Below are 22,788 nucleotides of genomic sequence, written 5' to 3'. Positions count from 1 at the left end.
GGGTTCAAGTTTCATTGCTACCTGTTGTGATACCATTTTTAAACTGGAACAAGGCCCTTATTTCTTACAATGACTCTGTTTCCTTTTTTGTTGGTGAGGAATGCCATTTCCCTTGTTCCTATCTCCCCAGGGTTTTAGGAAGTATAAATAAAAGAATGAAGCTTTCCGAGTTCCTTAGAACAACAGACTATGTAAATACAAGTTCTCTTAACTTTGGTCTCTTTAGAAGGCTGATATCAGAACAGATCTTTTGGTGATAATGATGAGTGTATGTGTTTGTGGAACATGGGGGAAGGCCCCAGCTAAATGAGCTTTGGGAGGAAAAAGATGGGGAAGGAGTTGTTGTCGTTCAGCCATGTCTGACTCTTCCTGAACCTGGGAACCATACTAGCCATAGGGTTTTCTTGGAAATGATACTGGAGTGGTTTGCCATTTCCTTCTCCAGTGAATTAAGGCAAGCAAAGGTTAAGTGAATTGCCCAGGGCCACACAGTTAGTAAACGTCAGAGACTGAATTTGAACTCAGGTCTTCCTGACTCCAGGCCCATTCACTGTATCACCTAGCTGCCTAGGGAAGAGGAGGCTGAAGCAATTTACCCTCTGAGATACACTGTTACCCACCTAGGATAGTTTCATTCAAGCCAACAACTTCCTGTTAATGAAGAGTGGGACCTGTAGAATCACAACATTTAAGGGTGGCCCTTAGAGACTGACAAGTCCTGTAGGTTGTTTTATAGCTATGGAACCGGAGGCCCAACTAACTGATCAAGCAAGGGACTAGCCCAAATTCACATCTCTAAGTAGCAGTAGAGGCCAAAATTGGAACAAAGGTCAGAGCAATCACTTCCTATTAGACCATACTGCCTTCTCACCAACCTCACCCCATGCTGCTAGACCCCATGCTGAACACCAGGACATAGAAGCGGCAACCCCCAGCTATGGACGTTCAGAATTTTTTAAAAAATAATGAACAATTTTTCAATGCTAACATTATGTTCAGTCCCAAGGATCCTTGGAGCTACAGTTTTCTTTGTTCTGCCAAAGGAAAAAGGAAATACATCAGGAAGCCATGCTAGTCCACAGGAAGTCTCACTTGGGCTGATAAAAGGAACTGATGTGAGGTGGGTTTGGATGCAGTTATAAGTCAATCAGCCTTGAAATAACAAGAAGTGTCATTCAGAAGAAACTGGAGCCTGAAAGTGGGCCTTTCATGAGGATTTCCTTTTAACCTTCTCCTGTCTTACTCATTATTCCTCTGTCTTTGCTTTTCTCATCTCCAAATCTCTCTCTCTCTCTCTCTCTCTCTCTCTCTGTGTGTGTGTGTGTGGGGGGGGGGGGGGCATCTGTCTCAGTCAAACAACAAACATTGTGCCTGCTATTTGTCCAACACTGAGAATTAATGAAACAATCTGTACCCACAAAGAGATTATATATGCATCTTGTTTTAAAAAAACTGGGGAACGGGAAGGTTCTGAGTGTGGGAGGTATAGACAGCCAGAGGAAAAAAATGTGAAGCACCTATATGCTCTTTTATGCCACAGAAACTCCTGACACTTTTGGACATTAGGAATGAGTCAGGGGAAGTTCTCTGCCCCTTCAGTGTGCCAAGGTAATGCAGGGGTTATGACTACCATTTTCTCTTGCCTACCTCCATTCCTGTCATGAGAGACGATATTTCCTTGGCAAAGAAAACCAACCTTGAGTCCTAGACATTGCCCCTGCTTGAGCAAAGAAACGTAAAGACTTGAGCAACTCGCTCAGTCCTTTGGACACCTCCTCAGGATCATGCTGGTTTCATGTCCTACCCCCACCCTCCAAAAAACCCTATTTTTTTCAATATCTGATGCTGAGTCTGACTTCAAGCACAAATTATCCAAATAGTTGCATCGATGTTCCAGCTGACTATATCTCTTTGGTCATAGCTTATGCAGCTTTGTTGCCCTTGGGATCAGCCCCAGGTACAGAAGGGTCCTTTCTGCCACCTTTAGAGCCCACTCAAAATGGTAGGTGATAAAGTTTCAGGTTGAATCAGGCCCTTTCAGGGTTTGAGGGTGTTTGCCCACAGCACAGCACTACTTCCTGTTTTAAGAAAAAAAAATCCTCCCAGAAAACTCATTATGAGGCTCAAAATTCTTCTTGGACATCAAATAAGTCCTCAAAATATTGTCTTTTAAGAGCTAAGTGTAAATGAATCAGAACCAGACGAATTCAATTTCCCTTCAATTAAACAGGATTTTTTAAAAGTCAAGGAGAAAGGCGCTTGGGGCCAAATGTGTTTTGGGTTTTAATCGAGACCAAACTTTGGAAAATAGCTTAAGACCCCAAAGCATAGCCAGGCCCTATTCTTAGTTTGCATTAATGCAGAAGGATTAGTACAGCTCCAGTGTCACTTAGCAATGAAAACAACCCAGGCCTGAGAAATGTACATAGTACCTTACTCTGGAGAGCCAGGTCCCTTCAACAGTCATCAACAGTCATCTCATGAATACTCATGTTGGCTCAAAGATGTAGGGAGAAGGTATCATATTGACCCAAATAAACTGTTAAAGGGAGTTACTACAGAAAACAAAGTTTCTGAAGTCCAGTCCAGGATCATCTTACAGGCATTTCCTTTATAAATGGGATCCAAAACTCCATGATAATTTTTTTTTTCTCAAATAGACAAGCTAAGGCACGAGTTGCTAGTGTTGAAGGAAGGAAAAGGAGATGGAGAAAAAAAATCTCAATAATTAGGTCGCACTTGGCCAAAACCCTGATTTTTCTGAAAATAAACACCGCATGGTAAATGATCTGACCTAGCTATTGCCTTTGGATTGAACCCAAATTCTCCCTAAAGATCCATTTGGGGAATCTACTTGAATTGGTGTCCAAATATATAACATAGACCACCTCATTTTCTAGAGGTCATTAAAAATCTAGATAGACATCATTCACAGTTGTACTTTTTTCCTAGAAGGAAGGTCTCATGGGAAAAGCACAAGATCAGAAGTCTGTACACTTGGGTTCAAGTCCCAACTCTGTCACTATCTGCTGTTGGCTTTGGGGGCAGGGAGGGGGTCATCATACTTCAGCCCACAGTTTCCTCATCTGTAAAATGAGAGGTTGTGTTAGAAGATCTTTAAGGTTCCTATCAGCTCTGAACATCTATGATTCTATTTGTTCTGTGTGATTTAGCTACAGCAACCCTACTTGTGGTCAAGGAGAGAAGAGAGGTGAATTTTCAGGCAAAGACACTGGGAGGAGGGACTGGATCTGTGATCTCATTGAGACAAAGAACTCAAAGATCAGAACCGGCTTCTATCAACATGGATTCAAATCTTAGAGTGTGACCTAAAGCCTTGACAAGTTAAGTAACTTGTCTATGGTCAGACAGACAATTTTTAGAAGAGGCAGGACTTGAATTCAGGTCTTCCTGGATCTAAGGCCAGTTTCCTTTCTATTATACAATATTTCCTTGGGTCAGGCATAGGATCTTAGTGATGAATATTAATCTGCCCTACATGTATTTTGGTAAACATAAGACGAATACTGGCTAGACAGATGCAACTTACAGAATTTAAAGACTTCTTATCAACGTGTTTGTAATTCTTTATGCATAGCCAGTTTGCTTTGATATGTATGTTACATGAAAGAGAATATAAAAAAGTAAGCATTGCACACTCAGACTCCTACACACATATAGCATACATATGCATGCAGGTTCAGACTCCATAACTATGTTCCTGGAATGTTCTCTGTCTAACTTAAACCCACAAATGTCTGGAAATTCAGGTTAAGGCTCCCGTGACACCTTTAATTCTGGCCCTGTGCACGTATGTGCTGGGATGGGACATAAGGCCTTTCATTACATTGGACACATAACACCAGTAAATGGGAGACTACAAAAGCAGTTCATTTTCCTAATATTAATTCACTTTGAGAGGTCTGGGGAGATATTTCAAACTGTGGCATTTTGAAATAGAGATATTGGGTATCTTTCACCACACCCTGCCCTTCTGAAAAATGGGAAAATTTGGAATGCTTAAAAATTTTGTTTTGCTCTCAAGCAAATCAGAAGAGGCCCCAGATTATCAGGAGAATGCATCTGCAGATGATCTATGAGACTATCTGAGTGTCCTAGACCAAATTATTTTACCTCTTTGGACCTCAATGACTACATTTGTAAAATTGAGAGATGATACTAGAAAACTCTTCTATGGACCCTTCCAGCTCTGAATCTATTACCCTATCATTATTTACATATTGTTTGGCAGAATCTAGCTGAAGATTTAGACTTACGTGGGTATTTTAAAGATGCCAGACAATTCAAAGTATTATTAGAAATCTGATTTGTATTTCCAGGAAAATAACCTTTTTAAAAAAATGTCTCAATTACTAGGAGTTGATTCACTCTCTGTTGACACTAAGCATACATAAAATATCTATACATAAATCACCAAATTACAAAAGAAACTCTATGAAACTAGTAGAATACTGAGGACACGTGATATACGTATTGTATTTTGAAGAGCAAAAAAGAGAAGTATGGGATAATATGAAATAGAGTTTCATTCCATCCTGCTCTATTTCACAAGCAGATGCTGTTTAATAGACAGATGTTCTTAAAAGCAAGCGATAGTAGCATGGTCTGGTGGTTGGCCATCACTGACTCAGAATTTCTAATCCTAATTCTGACTCTCCTACCAGCTTGTTGGTGGCCTCAGATAAGTCAGAGACCTACTCTCTATCTCAGTTTCCTCAGGACTGAGTTGAGAATAATGATGTTTGGTGCTAATGGGGCTGAGGTTACAAGTCTAATCCTTATGTGGACCAACTAACTTTCCCCAGAGATACAGAGGATCTTTAATAACTGGTTGCTTTCACCTTAGAGACGAGGGGATGAGAGTGTTTGAATTGATAAACCAAAAGTAGCATTCACACACCTACTGGGAAATCTTCTAAGTACATAGGTGACCAATGCTTGATCATGCTAGCATATGAAAAACATTTAAATAAAGAACAATCACACTGATATAGTTCCCTGATGAATCAATTAATGATCAAGTTGATAAAGATAGGTAATACGAAGCAACTGAAAATGAAACTGGCTACTCTTTCCTATGGAAGGTCTGACACCTGGCAAAGTTTTAAGAGAACTAAAGACAACTTTGGAGATGCCTGACTTATGTATCTTTATAAGAGCTAGCCTCCATTAATGCCAGTTTGTCACAAAGCAACAAAGGCCATGGAAAGACTTAGAAAGATAGTTTCACTAAATACAAGCCAAGAAAAACTGTGTTTCTCAAAACCAAAACCAAAACTCTTTTTTTCCTGTACCTCCACAATGCTAACTCTACACATTGCTTAAAAGAAAGGGAATGACGGATTTTCCCTTATAAACCCTGGCAGGATCATAACAACACGGGCATTTGGGGACACTGGGACCCGAGTTGGAAGTCCCCTTCCCAGACCTGTGACTGTTACATTTTCTTGTACCCCACAATGATTTCTAGGACCCCCATTAGAACAGAATTCCATCCTAAGACCCTGATCCCTGGCAGTCTTAGTCAAGGTACCCACATCTGAAAACCTGCATCTGAAGCCTCAGATAGAGTGAGACACCCCTGGAATGACATCATTCTAGGGATCTACAGGCTGATATCTACTTTTTTGCCACATAAAAGAAGAGGTAACCTATAACCCTATAAGGGGCAGCAGTGATTCGAACCTCCAGGAACCCTCCCTAGTCCCCTGACATCATGGGTATTTCATCAATATGCTTTATGGAATCTGCACAATTTTGGTCTTGGATTCATGGTTCTTTTATGGTTAATGGGCTTCCTTTGACTCCAAGGACTCCTTAACCCAAGCAAAGTCATCTGATGATCCACAAATGAAAGGGAATAAGAAACTTTGAATCTCAGTGTCATTATTGTTCAAGATGTATTTAGTATATTCATTCTGGGAGAAGAGTACAAAAGCTATGGGCTAGAGCTTCTGAATGGATCACATTTAATTAAAGCAATGTATGGAAAGCCAATCATGGTTTTTATGGAGTGGTCAAGTGAATCTTCAGTCTGCCTACCCATATGTAGTCTACAGGCCCGTCTGTTGGGTTTTTCAATTGAATTGGCCTATTTTTATGGACCCAATTTGTAAGCTGACTTTGTTTATAGGAAACCAAACTTCTTACAGGCTGAGGCTTTAAAAAAATCATAATAGACACAAAACTGAATAAGATGGGAGTTTGGAATCTGAATTTTTAAAGGCAGACAGGAAATTATCCTCTCTATGATAATTTAGGTTTTTTGTTTTTGTTTGTTTTTTTTAGTAACATAGAAGGACTCAGTTTTCTTCTCAGGAAAGACCTTTGTGTTACATTCTTACAAAGGTTCTCAGACTCACACCTGGCTATATCTGTGACCACCTACTCACAGAATATACCCCCTTAAGAGTCATCCTATTGTTAAATACTTCAATGAAACTGAATGATATCAATTTGTTGCTGTGATAAGAGCAGCAAGGAGCAGTGTAATGTAGGCAAGTTACAACCTCTCTGGACTTCAATTTCTTTATACATATTTAAGTCAGAGATTAAAAGATCACCATCATGCCGAGTTCTGCGATTCTATTATTTTAAAAGCCTGATTGTCTTTCTTATGTAACCTCTCTAGACGTGGATAAAGGTTGGAAGGTACTTTAAGCTAGTTCTAACATATTAGAAACAAGTTGCCAGGAGAAGCTCTACTCATTCTCCGTATGCATGTCCAGATTAAAGCAGACTTGAAAGATTCCGGCAGTGTGGCTTTGCCTTCTATTTCTTCTTGAAAGAGCAAGTCACATCAATATTTTCAAGATATTTCAGTGAGTCTCAGAGGCATCTGAACCAGGAAGCCAGATCAGCCTGGAATTCTTCCTGGGACCTTTCCAGTTCTGTGTAGATCTCACATAGCCCTGTGTTTTTAAAGACTAGCTCCAATTACCTTTCTAAGAGATTCAGTCATTCAATGAATATTTATTGAGCACTCATTGTGTACCCAGGACTCTGCTAGATACTGAGGGATATACACAATCTTAATGCGCCTGCTAGCTGCATGAAAATTCTGGGCCTGTGAGGAGGATATGACACAAACATAGATAATGATAACAGACATCATATTTCTCCTTAGGAGATTGAAAGCATGGAATTGTGACAACTAGGTTCTGGTAGGACCATTACCTATTCCTGTTATAGACTATCAGTTAAATTATATTATTAAGCAACACCCAACCCCGCCTCCTCACTGTGATATTATCAGTGGTAAAAGGCATGTGATGTTGATTACTGCTACAAGAAATGACCTGGTTTCAAAAACCACACTCAGTTCCAAGCATTCATCAATTGCATCTCACTACCTTCTCTTAGAAAGCCTGCTCCAGTGTACACCAAGGATAGTGAAAGTTAAAGGTAAGGAAGCAGTTGGAGAGGACAAAAGCTTGCCACTGAGATCTGTAGAACAGGTAGGAAGAGTGTGGTTAAAAAACACATGAGATGGCTCTTAAAATTCATGGAGGACAATTTGTTGGCCTTGCAGCAGAGTTAAGAACTGGGCACCAAGGAGACAATGGAAGAAGGGAGGGGAAGCAAAGGAGGGAAATGTGATTTCTGAAGAAATCTGAAAAATAATGGAGAGTCAATGAAGCAGATAGCTACAGGAAGGTAGGTTACAGATGAGAGGAGCCACAGGGAAGGAGGCTCTTGAACGGATGGGAAACAGTGGTGCAGGGTCAGTGAAGGGAGCAGTAAAATAAGTAATCAATGGGAACAGAGTCCTTGCATCTGCCCTGCCAATTGGATGCTATCTTCCCCCTTTAAGTGTGAAAACACAATTTCCTTTTAAACTCTGAACCACCAAAAATCAAAGAGATGAAGGAGGTATAGAGCTTGTTGTCGACGCTAACCATCAGACTCTAGAATTGGAAGGGACCTGAGATATCATCTAATCCAAACCTCTCGTATTACAGATCAAGAAAGAGAGGCCCCCAAAGAGGAAATGTTTTTAAAAATCAAACAAGCAATAAATAGATTCAGACTTTCAATTCAGGTCCTTCGCCTCCCTGATAACATAACTGCTCACCACGGGAAATTTTTAAATGCTAGGATTCAGTTTAGTTTGTGAATGAATCATGTGCTCAAATTTCCATCACTTTACACTTCCATTAAATCAAATTCAGGATAACCATCAAAGGCATTTAGAAAACAAAATTTTTCCTATTTTACAGATGAGGAAACTAAGGCCTGGAGATATTGTGTAATGTGAGAAGCAGAAGATCACATCTACTTTGTGGCAGAGCCAGTTCTATAGTTCAAAGCTCTTTTCTCTGTATGATATTGTTTCTAGTTACAGACATTAAGTGTAAACTGGTCTAGGTTTCTCCCATCCAAAGGCTGAACATAAACAGGCAGTTCAAATTCAATGTCTCTGTTATTTACAGATGATTTGAGGGTCTGACTTTGTGCCAAAATTTAATGAGGGTGGCCCATTGGAAGATCTGAGCTTAGGTAGCCAAAGAGAATTATTTTAAGATTCCACCATTCCTTGAGTGACTTTGTTTAGGCAGGTATATAGGAACTTGAATAGAACACACAAATTTGTCCCTTCTAACCCCTGCACATAACCTGGAAAAGAGGAATCCACAGAATTTACCTTATCTTCTTAAAAGGAATGGATCTAATTTTTCCTCTTTGGGACTGAAAGACCAGTTACCAGTTACTTGTGAGAGGTTGCTTTGGTGACTGCCCATTCCACTCGATGTGTGTGTCTAAAGAGTCTGGCACATTCTGGGTACAAAGACCACAGCTTCCTCCCTTTACTAAGGGCCTGTGCTTGGAGGTCTGAGTCGTTCAGAAATATTGCTTCACTTCTCTTTAGGGGGTAAGAACCAAGACCCTGAGCCATGTTCCCGCCCTTCTGGCTTTAGGGGGTGACTTTCCTGGATCAGTATAAGTAGGCAAATGTCAAGTTAGCAGAGTGACTACACTTTACACTTAGTTTGTTAGATACGAATAATTTTTTTTCTAAGTCAGGAAGATTTTAAAGATATCTATACCACTTCAGAAACAGAAAGTAGGACCCTTGCCTTCTTAAAATAGCCCCACCCCCCTTTCTTTCTAGCATCTATCCAGGTGTCTTCCTGCTCCCACTTTCCACTCATGCACCTTCTACTTAAGCATCCCCTTCTCACTTATTCTCCCTTCCTTACTTACACTTGTTACAATCAGTTAGTCATCTAATCTAGAGATTTCAAGTTCCTGCAGTTAGTGTCTTTTCCCCAGATCAGCAAATTTCAGCTTTCAGAAGCAGAAGGCAAAGGGGAAAAAAATTCATCAGACCCCACCCAGGCGATATGCATCTTTTGAAATTGTTCAAACCCACTATCTCTAAACTTGTCTTTAAAAGCACCAAACCAAGTAGAGAGTTTCTCTCCTTCAGGTCTTGGGGATTAAGAAGAAACCTGGCCCCCGTTCACTAGCTAATGGCTTTTCCAGATAAATTTTCTTTGCTTAGTGTTGGCCTGTCCCAACCCTCAGTCTTGGTCTGGTTTATCTGCCGTTCTGCTACACATCAAAAGTGTTGCCTTTACCGATGATCTATAAGGTTGTCGTTTGTGTATGTGGGGAGGGAGCATGAGGGGGTGTGGGAATGTGTGCACCCCCATTATGTTTCTCCAGGAATTCCAGGGAAAAAAGAGGATGGAATAAAAAGAATTGGAGTATCAACACGCTCGAACACTCATGGACCTCTGTGCTTGCCATTGTGCTGAACAGAGGTGACACTCTGGGAGAGGTCAGCCACTCTCCCCAGTCCCTCTGGCAGCTGGGCCCTGCTCCCAGCTGAGCTCCGAGCCGCCCGCCGGCCTCCCGCCTCCTCACCAAGCCGTCTTGGGCCTTCCTTCAGAGAACAACGCCTGGAGCCCACTCTCCTCTCGGCTTCCCGCGTCCCGCCCCCGCCAAAGGATAAAAAACTAATAAGGCGCACGTCTGGGGAGGTGGGTGGGTGGGGGTGCAAGGAGCTGGAAAAGAAGACCCAAGACTACCAGTCTCAGGTAAAGCCCGGCGGCTTCTGGGCTTTCAGAGGACCCGGAGTCAGTACAAGTAACATAGAAGGAACGGAAACTAGCCCAGTGCTGACATGTAAACAGGGGCTAACATCTGGAACAGCCCCACTGCAGACAGACACACAGACACACACACAGACACACACACCCCTGCCCGGCTGAAACCCATCCACTTGCTTGCGCTGGGGCCCACTGGACAACCTAGCTGTCTCGGCTTCTCCGATCCCAGAAGGATGGAGGGGAGTAACCCCGGGGGGGGAGAGAAAGCTGTTTGTAGCCGAGCTTCCTCCCCAGCTACCTAGCTGTATGTCTCTAGGGTCGTCCCCCACCCCAGTTATCATCACCCCCAGCTGGCAGTAAGTGCGCGGAGAAGACGCTGGGCGCGGGGAGAGGAAGAAGTCCGGTGGTAGGACAGGATGACTTCGGCTCCGATTTGGGGGTTGTGCAGGGGTTACCACCACCATAGGGAGCGCAGGGAGTTGGGAAGGTGTCCCTTTTCCCTCCCCCAGCACCCACCCCCGGTATGAAACTTTAGAACCAGAACGGGAAAAGGAGAAATATGAAGGGAAAGTAAACGAATAGAGGAGAAAAGCGGCCACGTCTTCCGGACCCCGGCATCCTCTCTCCCCAGCCTGGCGGCCCCTCTCCGTTCCCCCAACCTAGCTCCTTTGCCTCTCGTCAGCCCCGATCCCCTCTTCAGACTCTTACCTTAATAGTCCCGTCCATTTGGCGAAGTCTACAGCCGAGCCCCCCAATATTCCACACATTGACCCGGTTAGAGCCTAACCCCGCAGCCCCTTCGGATTGCCTCCGCTCCCGCACCTCTCTAGCTCCTGGCCCCCTGTCCGCGTCCCCCCAGTGAGCTCTTTGCCCTCTTCCCCGCTTTGCACGTTTGTTGTTGTAGCGGGGCGAAAAAGAGACAGTTAACCGGATGAAACTTTTTTTCAGCTAATTTTGGGAAGTGACTTCACTTGCGAATCGGAGAGGAAGTCCTATCTCTCTCTCTCTCTCTCTCTCTCTCTCTCTCTCTCTCTCTCTCTCTCTCTCTCTCTCTCTCTCTCTCTCTCTCTCCCTCCTTCCCCCCTCCCCCCTCTCCCTCCCTCTCTTCCTCCTCTCCGCCGGTCCTGCTTTTTGCATCACACACACTATATAAATATACACGTAGATACTGTAGATAATTCATACGCAGCACACATAGGGAGATAAGAGCTACGCTAGAACAATAACGCTACCCACCCTCAGCTCCGTGCTCAGCCTGATTCCTTCAGTCCCAATCTTCGACCCCCCAAGAGTCACCTACCCCGTGGTTCTTCCCCCAAAAGTCAAGTGTGAAACGTATTTGCCTCTCCCCCTCCCCCCCGCCCCCTGCTCCTTTTTTTCCCTGGGGCTGTTGGCTCAAGGCAGCCCGCCTGACTCACTCACTTTCCGTCTCTTCCCACAGATATTTTCATTAATGTTTTTTCCAGCCGGAGTAAAAACTTTAGAGGGGTAAAAAAACCCGGGAAAGTTCTCTGGGGTTTGTATGACCTGATGAATACCGGGAACGATGTAGATGGGACAGAATCGTCCTAACAAGGATCGTTTAAAGTCTCATCCACAGTGATGATGTTCCAAGCGTTCCCTAAGTCCAGACAAATACTCCTCTAGGAGGAAATCAACCCACTGAGGGGATATTTGAATACCTTCACAAGCAGGACCCACTCCACCCCCTCAGATTCCCCTTCTTCTTCCCCAAACTAAGCTTGGAGCACTCTCATTCTTACGTGAAAGGACGGTCTCCCAACGTCCCTCCCTTTCGCCTCGAACCTCTACGAGTTCTCTCCGTAGCCCGAAGCCGCCTCCTGCTGTGGGGACTAGCGGAGAAGGGGGACTAAAGGGAGGTCCAAGCCCCGGAGATCTTCTTGGAGGAGGGGTGGGGAGGGAGGTGATGCTGGGGTAACTACCCACCCAGCCCCAATGCACTTACTCCAAAAGCCATTTATTCTTGACATCAGGCTGCAAAGCCAACCCATGCTTTCCAACCCCTCCCGAGGGGCTGCCGAGACTTCGGTGCCTTTGGGAGAAACTAACTATCGTCCCGAAACAACCCTCCTGTCTCTCGCAAATGGACTGAGTGGATTGGACCGCAGACGAGCCCGTTCCGCCAGCCACGGTCTCAGAGAACTGCAAAGAAAACAAGACTTTTCTCTTCCGAGAACTTCCACCCACTAACCGTCTCGAGCGATACCCCTCCCCTCTCCCCAGCCCAAGCTCAGACAGTCGGGACCCCTACAAGTCTCCCCACCACCCTTAGACGGGCGCCCGGAACCCTAGGGCTGTGGAGAAACGGGATGGAAGCGCGGAAGGAGGGAAAGAGGGCTGGCGGACGGACTCAGCCTGGGTTCGCTTTCTCGCGGGTGCTACAGAAACAGGTTACCTTGTCCAGCGCTCTCCTGACCACACTTTGGACTTTCTCACTTTTATTTAAGAGTCCGACAGGGGGGGAAAATCCGAATGGGATCCAAGTGAATTGGAAAGAAAAAAATCAAAAGGTCTCCGTGGCAGCCGTAGAAGTGACTTATTAATTCTTTATTTCTTCAAGAGCAATTGAGCCGGAGAGCTCGCTCGTTCTCCTTCCCTTCCCCCCTCCCCCTTCGCCCCTCTTGAAATTAGCCTCATCAATTCAGCTCCAATTTTCGGTTCGGATACAGACACGGGACTGAACGTGACCAGACCTGGAGCCGCGGGTGCAGCTTGCCAGCTATTGAGAGTCAGCCGAGGTGGGGGTGGGAGGATAGGGGGGGCCAGCAGAAGGGGGGGAGCTGCGACTGGCTCCCCCTCCCCTCCTCCTGTCTGCTTCTCAATCCTGGGGTCTGCTCCGGGGATCCCCCGAGACCGCCACATCTGGTTACTGCTAGCGGGGTCAGGTCCCCCCCTTTGCCTGGGGCCACAAGGACTGGAGTTCAATTAAAAGAAATCAGACTTAACCCTTTCCTCTCCAAAGGCCCTCTCCCTCTTCACCCCACTCAGGCTCCCTCTCTCTTTCTCCTCTGCTTTTCCACATGCTTTCCAGAAAAGAAAGAGGTTAAAGGGAAAGTAAGAATGAATTACATCCTTTCAAACCCCAAATTGTTTCCTTTTCAGCCCATACTCCGCCGACCTTCAAACAATAACAAGACTTTCAGGAGGAGCAAAAGAACCCACTTCCAAGGGGAACCCCATCAAAGAGACTCACCTACCCCCCAAATTCAGATTTCTCTATTTTTCAACAAGAAACGGAGACAGGGACCCCTTTCCTTAGGATAGCAAGGACGTGTGGTATAGTTGCCCAAGCTGTAAAGAACTCCCCGTTGGTTTGGAGGCTCTCCCATCCCGCGCCTCACTATAGCATTTCCCCTGTTATAAAATACATCCCTCTGTCCCTCTGCACGAGATTATGGATGCTGCTTCTCCACCTTGGGTGCTACAGAAAAACACCAGCAAAAACACTGATCGATCTCTATTCCAATGATCATTTCAATCACATACCCTCACCCCCTCCCGCCCCAGGTTCCCCCCAAAGCATTTTGGAGGGACTTGCGTTTTTCATTGAAGATGTTAACTATTAAAACAGAAAACCGAAAGATCTTTCTCCCTCTCTTTCATTGGAACGTCGAATCGAAAACAACTGGGTATCATGCCTTTTAGACAAAATTTGAGCAATTTTAAAGGTGGGGGTGGGGTGGGGAAAGACCGTAACACATAAACAGTACTGGTTTCTGAGTAGTCAGTTTACCTCGCGCCTATGTCTTTGCCAGGTCTCCCAAGTTACCAGTCCCCCAGTCTCCCAAAAATCCAAAAAAAAAAAAAAAAAAAAAAGAAAAGAAAAGAAAATTTACTCCCCAGACTCTGCGTGACGTTGCGGAGAAATAAGTCGTTTCCACTGGGGCGTCGAAACGTACAAGCTGGTGTACAATTCAGTTCCACTTATGTAATTCGGCATTTAATGTTGGATTCCCCCCCCCCCATCCCGAAAGAAACAAACCAAACACAACAGTAAACAACTCTGCCCCGTTTAATGTGGTTACCACCAGACATCTGGAAAGATGGTTTGATCCTGGCAGCTCAGATTGTTTTCACGAGCAGCCAAACAGAATATTTCGAATGTTTGCATTGAGACAAATTGATAGAGAGCCTGCGGTCAGGCGGGCTACAGTGGAAGACTGCCCTGGGAGTTAAAGGGAAAAAAAATAAGCCCTTTCCCTGAAGTATTTCTCTCTCTTCCAGTCGTCCCCAGCATCACCACTCTCTCTGTCTCTCTGTTTCTGTCTTCTTGTCTCTGTCTCTGTCTCTGTCTCTGTCTCTGTCTCTCTCTCTCTCTCTCTCTCTCTCTCTCTCTCTCTCTCTCTCTCTCTCTCTCTCTCTCTCTATTTCTCTTTCCCTGTCCCATACGTTTTGACTCCCTAATCTCATACAAATTCCCCACAGAATACATTTTATCTAAAGGATGTTCAGATCTTCTAGCTCTGGTGCACCTACCACCACCAACACTATCAAATCAAGGAAAGGTGCCCTAAATTCTAGTGAGTCTGATTCATTATATTCAAGGAGAACTTCTAGTAAAAGGGACCAAGTGCAACTTTATTTTCTAACTGTAGAAAAGGAAAACATGTTAAATAAGGTTTTCTTACAACTTGTTTGTTGTATGCGGAATTGAACAGATAATCATCTATGCATCTGTGGGAATGAATTGTAGACTACGATTCTCTTTGTATCTATTTGCACACGAAGAACACTCGCTTGTTATTTGCAAGAGGGGGTCCCGATTGGCCGAGAAGGTGACTAGTGATGGAGCTGTTCTATCCTCACTTCCAAGCAATTCTAAAGATTAAGCATCTATTCTGTGCTCAGTTTGGGAGGAGAGCCACTAAATGTAGTTTAAGGTCTCCTGGCTCTGAATGTCAGTCCCCTCCCCCCTCCCCCTCACATACAGCTTTGACCGGGTTAAGAGCTTTCCAGACTCTTTGTCCCTGGCCTCAGTTAGCACCAGCCAGTTTGGTACCCATCATCCTGTGGAAAGGGAGGAGCAGCTACTCTCAGAGCTGCTTCATCTTTGAGGCTGACCCTGTAGTCTAGGGTGGATCCTTCACTTGAAACCCCGAAAGATGCCAGGCCCGGCTGGGTGTCTCTCTTGGCTGCTGTCTCCTCCTCCTCCCTACTCCACCACAACTCAACTTGGAGGCTAACTGGCAAAGGGGGAGGGAAGCTGGGGAGTAGGGAAGAGAGGGGGGCGGGAGAGAGAACGCCAAAAATCCAGACTGCAGAGCTGCAGCTTCAAGTGTCTGGCCCCTCGCTCGAGGCCATAATTAATTTGAGATTTATTTTTATTGGAGAACTCGAGTCTCGTCTGACCTTAGCCAAACAAGGCTGCTTCGAGCCGCCCCTGGATGCGCTTGAATGCTGGGGAATATTTCTGTTAGACGGCTCTCCAGGCGCGCCTGCTTTGAATTTGTTCCTCAGACTTCATCTACTTGGAGATTTGAAGAAAGATTTAAAGCCTCCTACCCACCCCCACCCACTAACCCTGCTCTTTCTTCCTTAACACCAAGCTGGTTAAAAACACTACGTGGGAGGTGAAGGGGGTGCATAGAGAGCAGGTCATGAAGGAACTACACAGTGGTTGTTGGGGTATTTGGGGAGAGGGCAGGAGGAACTGAGAACCAACGATCTCCAAGGTCCCTTGAATTCTAGTAGGAAAGTCTCGGAGTGGGCACCCCAGCTGTTACAAAGCATAGACTAACAACCAAGGGGTTTTGTCCAAAATCTTCCCCCACCCCCACCCCTGCCTCATAAACCCATTTCCCAGGATGCTTCCCTGGAAGGACAGCACCAGGCTGTGGCGTGAGTTACTCTGAAGAGTAAGGAGAAAGGATTTCAAGGCCCTAGGGTGAGCAACAAGAGAAGGGACTAGGCAACCTATTATGGAGAAAAAGCTAAAGAAATGGAGGGGAAAGGGAGCCAGGTGTAGGGAAGGGGGTGATTAGAGAAGAGAGTACTCCAGGAATTGTTTCTGTCCTCTCTCCTTTGCCCTTGTCTCTTCCAAGTTATCGATTCTCCTTTCTTCTGGTCTGTCTTGCACTTGCCCAACATTTATCACCATGCAGTTTTCTCCCCCCCTCTTCCCGCCACTGCCCCCCCTTCACTTTTCTTTTTTTCCTTCCAATTCGTTCTCATTTCATTGCCCCAGCTATTCTCCACCCCATCTTTATCTGCAGCAAAGTTGTGTTAGGATGGACACTTCTCCGTTACCAGGTGGGACTGGGGAGGGAGGCTTGGACAGCCAGTTGGCTTCTGACAGTTCCTGGGATTCAAGGGTTGGACAGCCTGTGAAGTGGGGTTGGAGAGAGTGCCTGGTCCTGTCACCTTCTTGGCCAGAGCTCCACTCTTTTCACTGCTTGCTCCTCCACCACTAAGCCTCATTAATGTTTGTCAACAGCCTGCAGGACTGAGACTTGACAGGGGAATGTCAGGGGCTTGGCAACCCGGAGACTGTTTGTGCCCCGCTGGCAAATGGTCAGAGGAGGGAGCACGAGGAACAAACCCAAGATTGTAGCCTGCACGCAGACCCTTTGCCTCCATCAATGCTCCTCTTTGTCCAGCAATACAAACGTTGTGGCTGGAGAAAAATTCATTTCCCCCCTTAAAAGGAGGTTTCTGCACTTAACTCTCCTCCAGCAGTTGCACCACTCCTGTCCTGGGCACCAGCTTCTTCTGATTTGTTCCCCTACTGGCCTACCTAATCTAGAAAGGGTTCTTGGGCCAGGCTTAATACTTCCAAATGTCCCTCTTGGGGGAGTGGGGGGAATGTCTATTCCAGGTATTGCACTCCTGGAGAGTAGGGAGTGGAGGATAGGCCCTTGAACTTAATTCTTAACCCACATTTCTGGTTGGTTCAATATGCTGAGTTAACTCATCTAGGATGATTTGAGGTATATGAAAATAAAAATTTCTTGAAAGTTGGAAATGTGCACACTTTCACAAAATCAGATATACCCTCCAGTTTCCTGGCATAAAATCTTCATAGCCCCCTGCTCTTAAATTAAAGGCCCTAGATTCTAATATGTAACCGAGATACTCGACCTAATCTAAGTAATTTCCCATGAAAATTAATGGGGACTGGTTGGGTGCACTATAGTTTTCATACCTGCTCATGGGAATCTCCTTGGGGTGTAAGCACCTTCAGAAAAAGACTCACATACATTGCAAACACATGAATTTTCCACCTCAGTGTGCTTTATATTCGTGTACACACACACACACACACACTCACACACACTTGCATGTTTTCTGTACCTGCATTCACAATTGGTTTTCACGAATCTGCTTGTACTTTGGGGAAAGAGGTTTGACATGAGTAACAGGGTGAAAGAGGGTGGAGGGAAAAAGGTTTGAGGTGATTGGCAACCGTTCCTTCTTCTTTGAAACAGGGAGTGGAGGAGACAGTTCTGAACTCAAGGTCGCCTTTCGGAAGGAGGGAGACCTGCTGCTCCAGTGGCAGTGGTTACTACCCTCCCCTCCTTCTCTCACTTTTCCCCCTTCCTCCCTCTCCCCACCTCCCCTTGGTCCGCCAAGTCTGCCCCGCCTCGCCCCGCCCCACTCCGGGCGGTGGCACTCTGTAGACTTTCCTTAAACGTGTAACCCAGATGTCCCCGCCTTGGTTTGTTTACATTCTTGGGAGCTGTTGTGGGGGAAAACACCCACACCCGTACCCACCGCCCTTCTGCACCAAGTCAAATATAGCGGCAATACTTTTGGGAGGGGCCAGAGGAAGGGGGAATGATGGAGGAAGATGGGAGGGAGGGTAAGTTAGGGGAGACCAAGTGAAAAAAGGAATCTGACACATTATCTTGCACCGACGGAAAAAGGACATTTCGAGACGTAAAAGCAGCCACTCACAGGAATCCCCCAAATGCAAAGAAGATTCATAGAGGTGGTTCCCTTCTGCCCGTCATTATCACACTTAGAAAACTGAAGGGCTCAGAGCCTCCTCTCCGAGCCCCAACACTATCACAGCCTTGCCTGGGTAGCCCAGTCGACCTTCCAGTGTTCTACCACTGCTTGGGAGAGACTATTGACCTCCTGGAAACAAGATGAAACTTTGTATCTAAACCTTGAGTCCCTTCTTTGTCTACCCCTTCTCTGCCTGTGGCAGGCCCTTAAGAGAGGTTTGCTGAATTGAAATTGGAGAATGCTCATCTTCACTTTTTTGTCCATCACCTCCAGTCTTCAGACCCTTCAGAAAGCACAGATCAAAGGGCTTCTCCCTCATCTCACTCACTGAAGCAAAGGGATTATGGGGTGGGGGGAAGTGAACAGTGGATAAGGGTCACAGGAGGAGGGCTGTGGTCATTACCTGTTTAAAGCTGATGTCATGTCTTACCTTGACGTAAGACGACGTGTCTGGGACAGTTTGAAACATCTTTTGTGGGCAAGGATGGACTGAGAAGGGTTGAGAATACACCTGCAAGGAGAAGAGCTGTCAGTCAACCGTTAGTGGGGGAGAGGCTGACAGAGTGGAAACTGGAGGCTAGATAGAGACTAGGGGCTGGAGTTGCAAAGACACAGCGAAAAGAAAGAACTAGGCTTTCTGAGGCCAGGCATGGTGATGTGAGAGCTTTTATATCCGTCTGTGCAGGGGTGCAGATTATTGAACTCTATTGACTACTTTGAATGAAAGCAGGGGTTCCTAGGATGAGTAAGGCTCATCCCTTTCTGCTTTCCCTTTTTCTGTTGTCCCCTTTCCATCTGCTCTCTGGCTAGATGTAAACTATCTATCTCTTACACCCCCTCTATACATACACATACTTCCTTCATGGTCTAAGTAGTTGTTCAGGTGGGGCACCCTTCTATCTTCCCCTACGCTGAGAAAAGGAGAGAGGAAAGTGGGAAAATTAAGGAAGGAGAAAGGAGTAAAGAGAAGGAAGAGGGCCTGGTGCAAATAGAAAGTAAAAGGAAAACTCATTTGTACCAAATATCTCAAGGTGAAGCAAGAAACTGATATTTTTCAGAGCCAAACTCTGCTCTTTCCAGTCTTGATTTACTCCTTCCAAGGCTTAGCTCACCCAATCCTATACATCTCCTTTGAAGAATTCTAGTTGTTTCTGACCACCTTACCAGGTATTTCTGCCTTCCCCCAAACCTTAACAATAACATTTTGCATCTGCTTAGGTTTAGGAGGCGTCCCCTCCTGAATCTCTCTCTATATGCCTGAAAACACCCTGGAGATTAGACTGTAAAAATAGTGGTAATGGATGATACAATATGCTTAGTAGTTTCAGCATTCTTAGTATTTCTCTAAGGAGGGAGATATCTAGACTAATAATGGAAAGGGATCTACATCAGACCTATCTGTTGATGAAGACTTACTACTCACTATATATGCCAAGCCAAAGAGCCACCTTGATGCTTCTTGAAGACTTTTCTCCACAGACAAAGCTCCTGTCTTCTTTCTAGACAGCGCTCTCTCTCTCTCTCTCTCTCTCTCTCTCTCTCTCTCTCTCTCTCTCTCTCTCTCTCTCTGCTTCATTTTGTCTGTTTCTATCTTGTCTTTCTGTCTCTGTCCTTCTGTCTACCCTTCTACTCCCTCTCTCCCTCCCCCCTTTTTTAAACGTGGCAGCAGCCTGCTTCTCCGGCAGCCAATGTGTTTCTGATAAACTTCTTTTTCCCCCACTAACAAATTCCAGCTTCTTTGGCTCCTGAAGTCACAACAGAAAGACACACGTTCAGGGACAAGGTACATTTCTTCAGATCAGAGATTCCTTGGCCTCCTCCCTCCATGCCCCCAGAGTGACCCTTCCCTGGGGTTTATCCCTCTTTTCCTTATGGGTCTTGAAAATATTCAGAGTGAAACTCAAAGGGGTGGGGGAAACAAACGGACAGACACAAAGACAGAAAACTCTTGAAAAACCAGGTCTGCTCCTTTAGTTGCTTCCCTCTTGTCAAGCTCATTCAAAGGAGTCCAGGGGAATCGTCCAGAGGAGGGATTTGTCCTCCCCATCTCATATTCCCACCCCCTTGTTCAGGGCACAAAGAAGCCACTCACCTTATACACCCTTTCCCCTTAACCAGCAGGAATGGAATAGTGGAAACTCCAGGATGGGAAGTGACGCCCCAGTTCGCCTCCGAATCTCTGTGTTTTCAGACACTGATACCTTGTCGGTGGGACTAAATTTGCTAGATCCTCAGCCGGACTGAAGTTAAAGTTTTCCTTTCTTTCCAACCCATCCAGACAGCCTGCTTCAGCTCATTCATATCCTCAGGGGGGTTTTCAGTAATGGACTCGATTTGTGTGTTTCCCTCTCACTCTCTCAAACACTCCCTCTCCCTCTTCCTCTCTCTTTTCCCCTCTTTTAATTTGATTTCCGTTTTCTTATCAATATTTCAACTGCTGTCTGATGAATTGTTCTAACAGGACATCCAAGCATCTGTCACCAGCCCCTCTCCTCCTGGATTGCATCTATACTTGAAGGACTTCTAAAACAACAAACTGGCCCATCTACAAATATACTTATTATACCCATCCTTCTGTGTAAGTATATGTGTATTCACTGAGAAGCCAAGAGGAAACGCTGAGTGGAGCTCCAGGCCTATTTTAAACTGATTACTTTTCCCTTGGAAGTTTCAAGTATCTGTATTAAAATGATAATTCCCCAGGTTTTAAAAATATATGTGAAGCCCCGTAGTTATCCAACTGTTTAGCATTTCCTACTGAAAGGGCGATCATACTCCATCCAAAAGACTCTGCGTTCCCCCAGGGATAAGCCAACTCAACCAAAGCTCATTCCTAGACGCATTCTTTAGTCTGTGTCTACGATGGTAAAGTCAAAATCAGAGAGAGCTGAGGCAATTACCTGGATGATTGGCCGAAGAGGCATTTTAAAAAACACTCTTGTTAACGACTTGTTTGCTTCAGGGAACATTTGTTGGTTACCTGCCTTGAATAATTCAGATAATTACTCAGCCTTCTACTTAGACTGTGTAGACAAAACCTCATATGGTGTCTCAAATTTCACCCTGCACATATGTAGGCTCGCTCACACAGTTGCACACACAGTAACAGAGCCATTCTTCACACAAACAGATCCCCGGCGTCTCTGATGAGATACGTATGTTCTCTCTCATCTACTTCTTTCACACTCTCGTACATTTTCCTCCTGGGTCCCACTTTTGGGACCCAGTCCCAAGAACCCTCCTTGTCTCTCCCAGCTTTTCCTCGACACACCCTGTTGGGACCGAAGGAATTGCAGATGCAGACAGGGATGAGGGCGGGGGTTGCGGTGGGGGGAGACAAGAAAGAGAGGGAGTGAAGATAAAATTGCAGGCACCCTCTTAACTGCTGTGATCGTTGGCTCTCAGATTTAAGAGGTTCGGAGATACTAAGACAACTGCCAAGGTCACAGAATTAAGTGGTAGAATCAAGATTTGCACCCTGGTCCACTGACAAAGTTCCTCACTCTAGCCCTGCACACCGGGTTGCCCTGATTTTCCCCTTTCTGGAACCAAATTAGGGCTCTGCTGTCCTTGCTCTCCAAGAATAATGACTGTAACGTTATTTCCCGACGAAATTCAAATAGGAAGGGATTCTGGGGGGACTTCGCCCCAGAGGAGAAAGTGGTTTCTCACCAGTCGGCCTTCCCTTGGAGGGGAAACCGACTTTAAAATGCAGGTCTTCCCACGTGGGGGGTAAGAGAGCAGGCGGCAGGGCTATTCATTATTTCCTTCGCAACAATATCCCGATTTTTCTCTCCCGGGCCTTCCCCCAAAGTCCAACATATTGAAACATTTTGCTGCTTAATAAGAGCAGCGCCCAGAGCCGAGAGGTGAAAGGCCAGCCCAGGACCCGTGACTGCAGCTCTATGAACTCAGCGCTGACTGACGGCCGGCTCGGAGAGCCCAGGGCATTCCTGACAATTTCTTAGGAAAACAAGACTAGGTTTAGCTACGAGTAGGGACGAAGTCTCCGCCCCACGACAGATAAAATCTTAAAAAAGAAAAAGTTAAGGGTTACTTCTGCCCCCCAAATACCGAAAATACAGACAAAATTCTGTCTTGATAAGGAAACACACACACAAAACAACACATACAGACACGTTCACTCACACTTCTAATGGATACCAATTTTCAAGAATGAATATTTTTAGTAATATTGGATATCTAAAAATATCTTTTGAGATGGGCAAGGAGGTCAACATGAAGTGATGGAGGTAGAGAATTGAGGTTTCCAGTTAAATCTAGATCTCTCCTAAATTATCCTGATATTTTGAGGAGGGTGTATTTTTTTTTAATTGGTGGTGGTGGTGGTATGAGTGGGGGAAGGGAGGAACTGTGTTTCTGAGTTAACCAAGTAATAGACTCAATTGCCCATTTCCCGAAACTTCTTTAGCCATCAACAGTGAGAGAGCACTGGTTCTTTCCCCCAAAGACTTCTGGGATACTGCAGGTTTGTTCTGAAATTTTTAAGAAAGTGTCTCTACACTCGAGTGCCCCCAATTTCCCAAACACTTCATCTCCTCTCACTAAACAGATATTTGTTGGAGTTGGGGGGTCCTAGAATTTGTGTTTGACTCTTTTTGATCCCATTTGGTTTTCTTGGCAAAGATACTGGAGTGGTTTGCCATTTCCTTCTCATTTTACAGATGAGGGAATTGAGGCAAACAGTGAAGTGACTTGCCCAGCTACTGATGCCAAATCTGAA

General features: G+C 45.3%; 1 protein-coding gene across 6 annotated transcripts in view; it reads right to left on the bottom strand.

The window, feature by feature from the left end:
• The window catches only part of FLI1 (Fli-1 proto-oncogene, ETS transcription factor), a 164,667-nt gene extending 144,397 nt beyond the window's left edge, over positions 1-20,270 (bottom strand). Inside the window, exons 1-2 of one of the 6 annotated variants that reach the window (XM_072611555.1) lie at positions 20,137-20,270; positions 18,475-18,555 (exon numbers count right to left, since the gene is read on the bottom strand). In XM_072611555.1, coding sequence (XP_072467656.1) covers positions 18,475-18,513 — 39 coding nt within the window. In that variant the 5' untranslated portion in view covers positions 18,514-18,555; positions 20,137-20,270. Of the gene's footprint in view, positions 1-10,784; positions 11,123-11,312; positions 11,396-11,839; positions 11,985-12,042; positions 12,172-12,492; positions 12,583-18,474; positions 18,556-20,136 lie in introns of those variants that run through there. The other 5 variants (XM_072611560.1, XM_072611557.1, XM_072611558.1 and 2 more) reach the window with 5 other exon arrangements.
• Positions 20,271-22,788: the final 2,518 nt, after the last annotated feature.

Source organism: Notamacropus eugenii, chromosome 5, assembly GCF_028372415.1.
Source record: "Notamacropus eugenii isolate mMacEug1 chromosome 5, mMacEug1.pri_v2, whole genome shotgun sequence".
NCBI lineage: Eukaryota > Metazoa > Chordata > Mammalia > Diprotodontia > Macropodidae > Notamacropus > Notamacropus eugenii.
The sequence above is the reverse complement of the archived record's forward strand: the minus strand, read 5'-3'. Positions and strand labels throughout refer to the sequence as shown.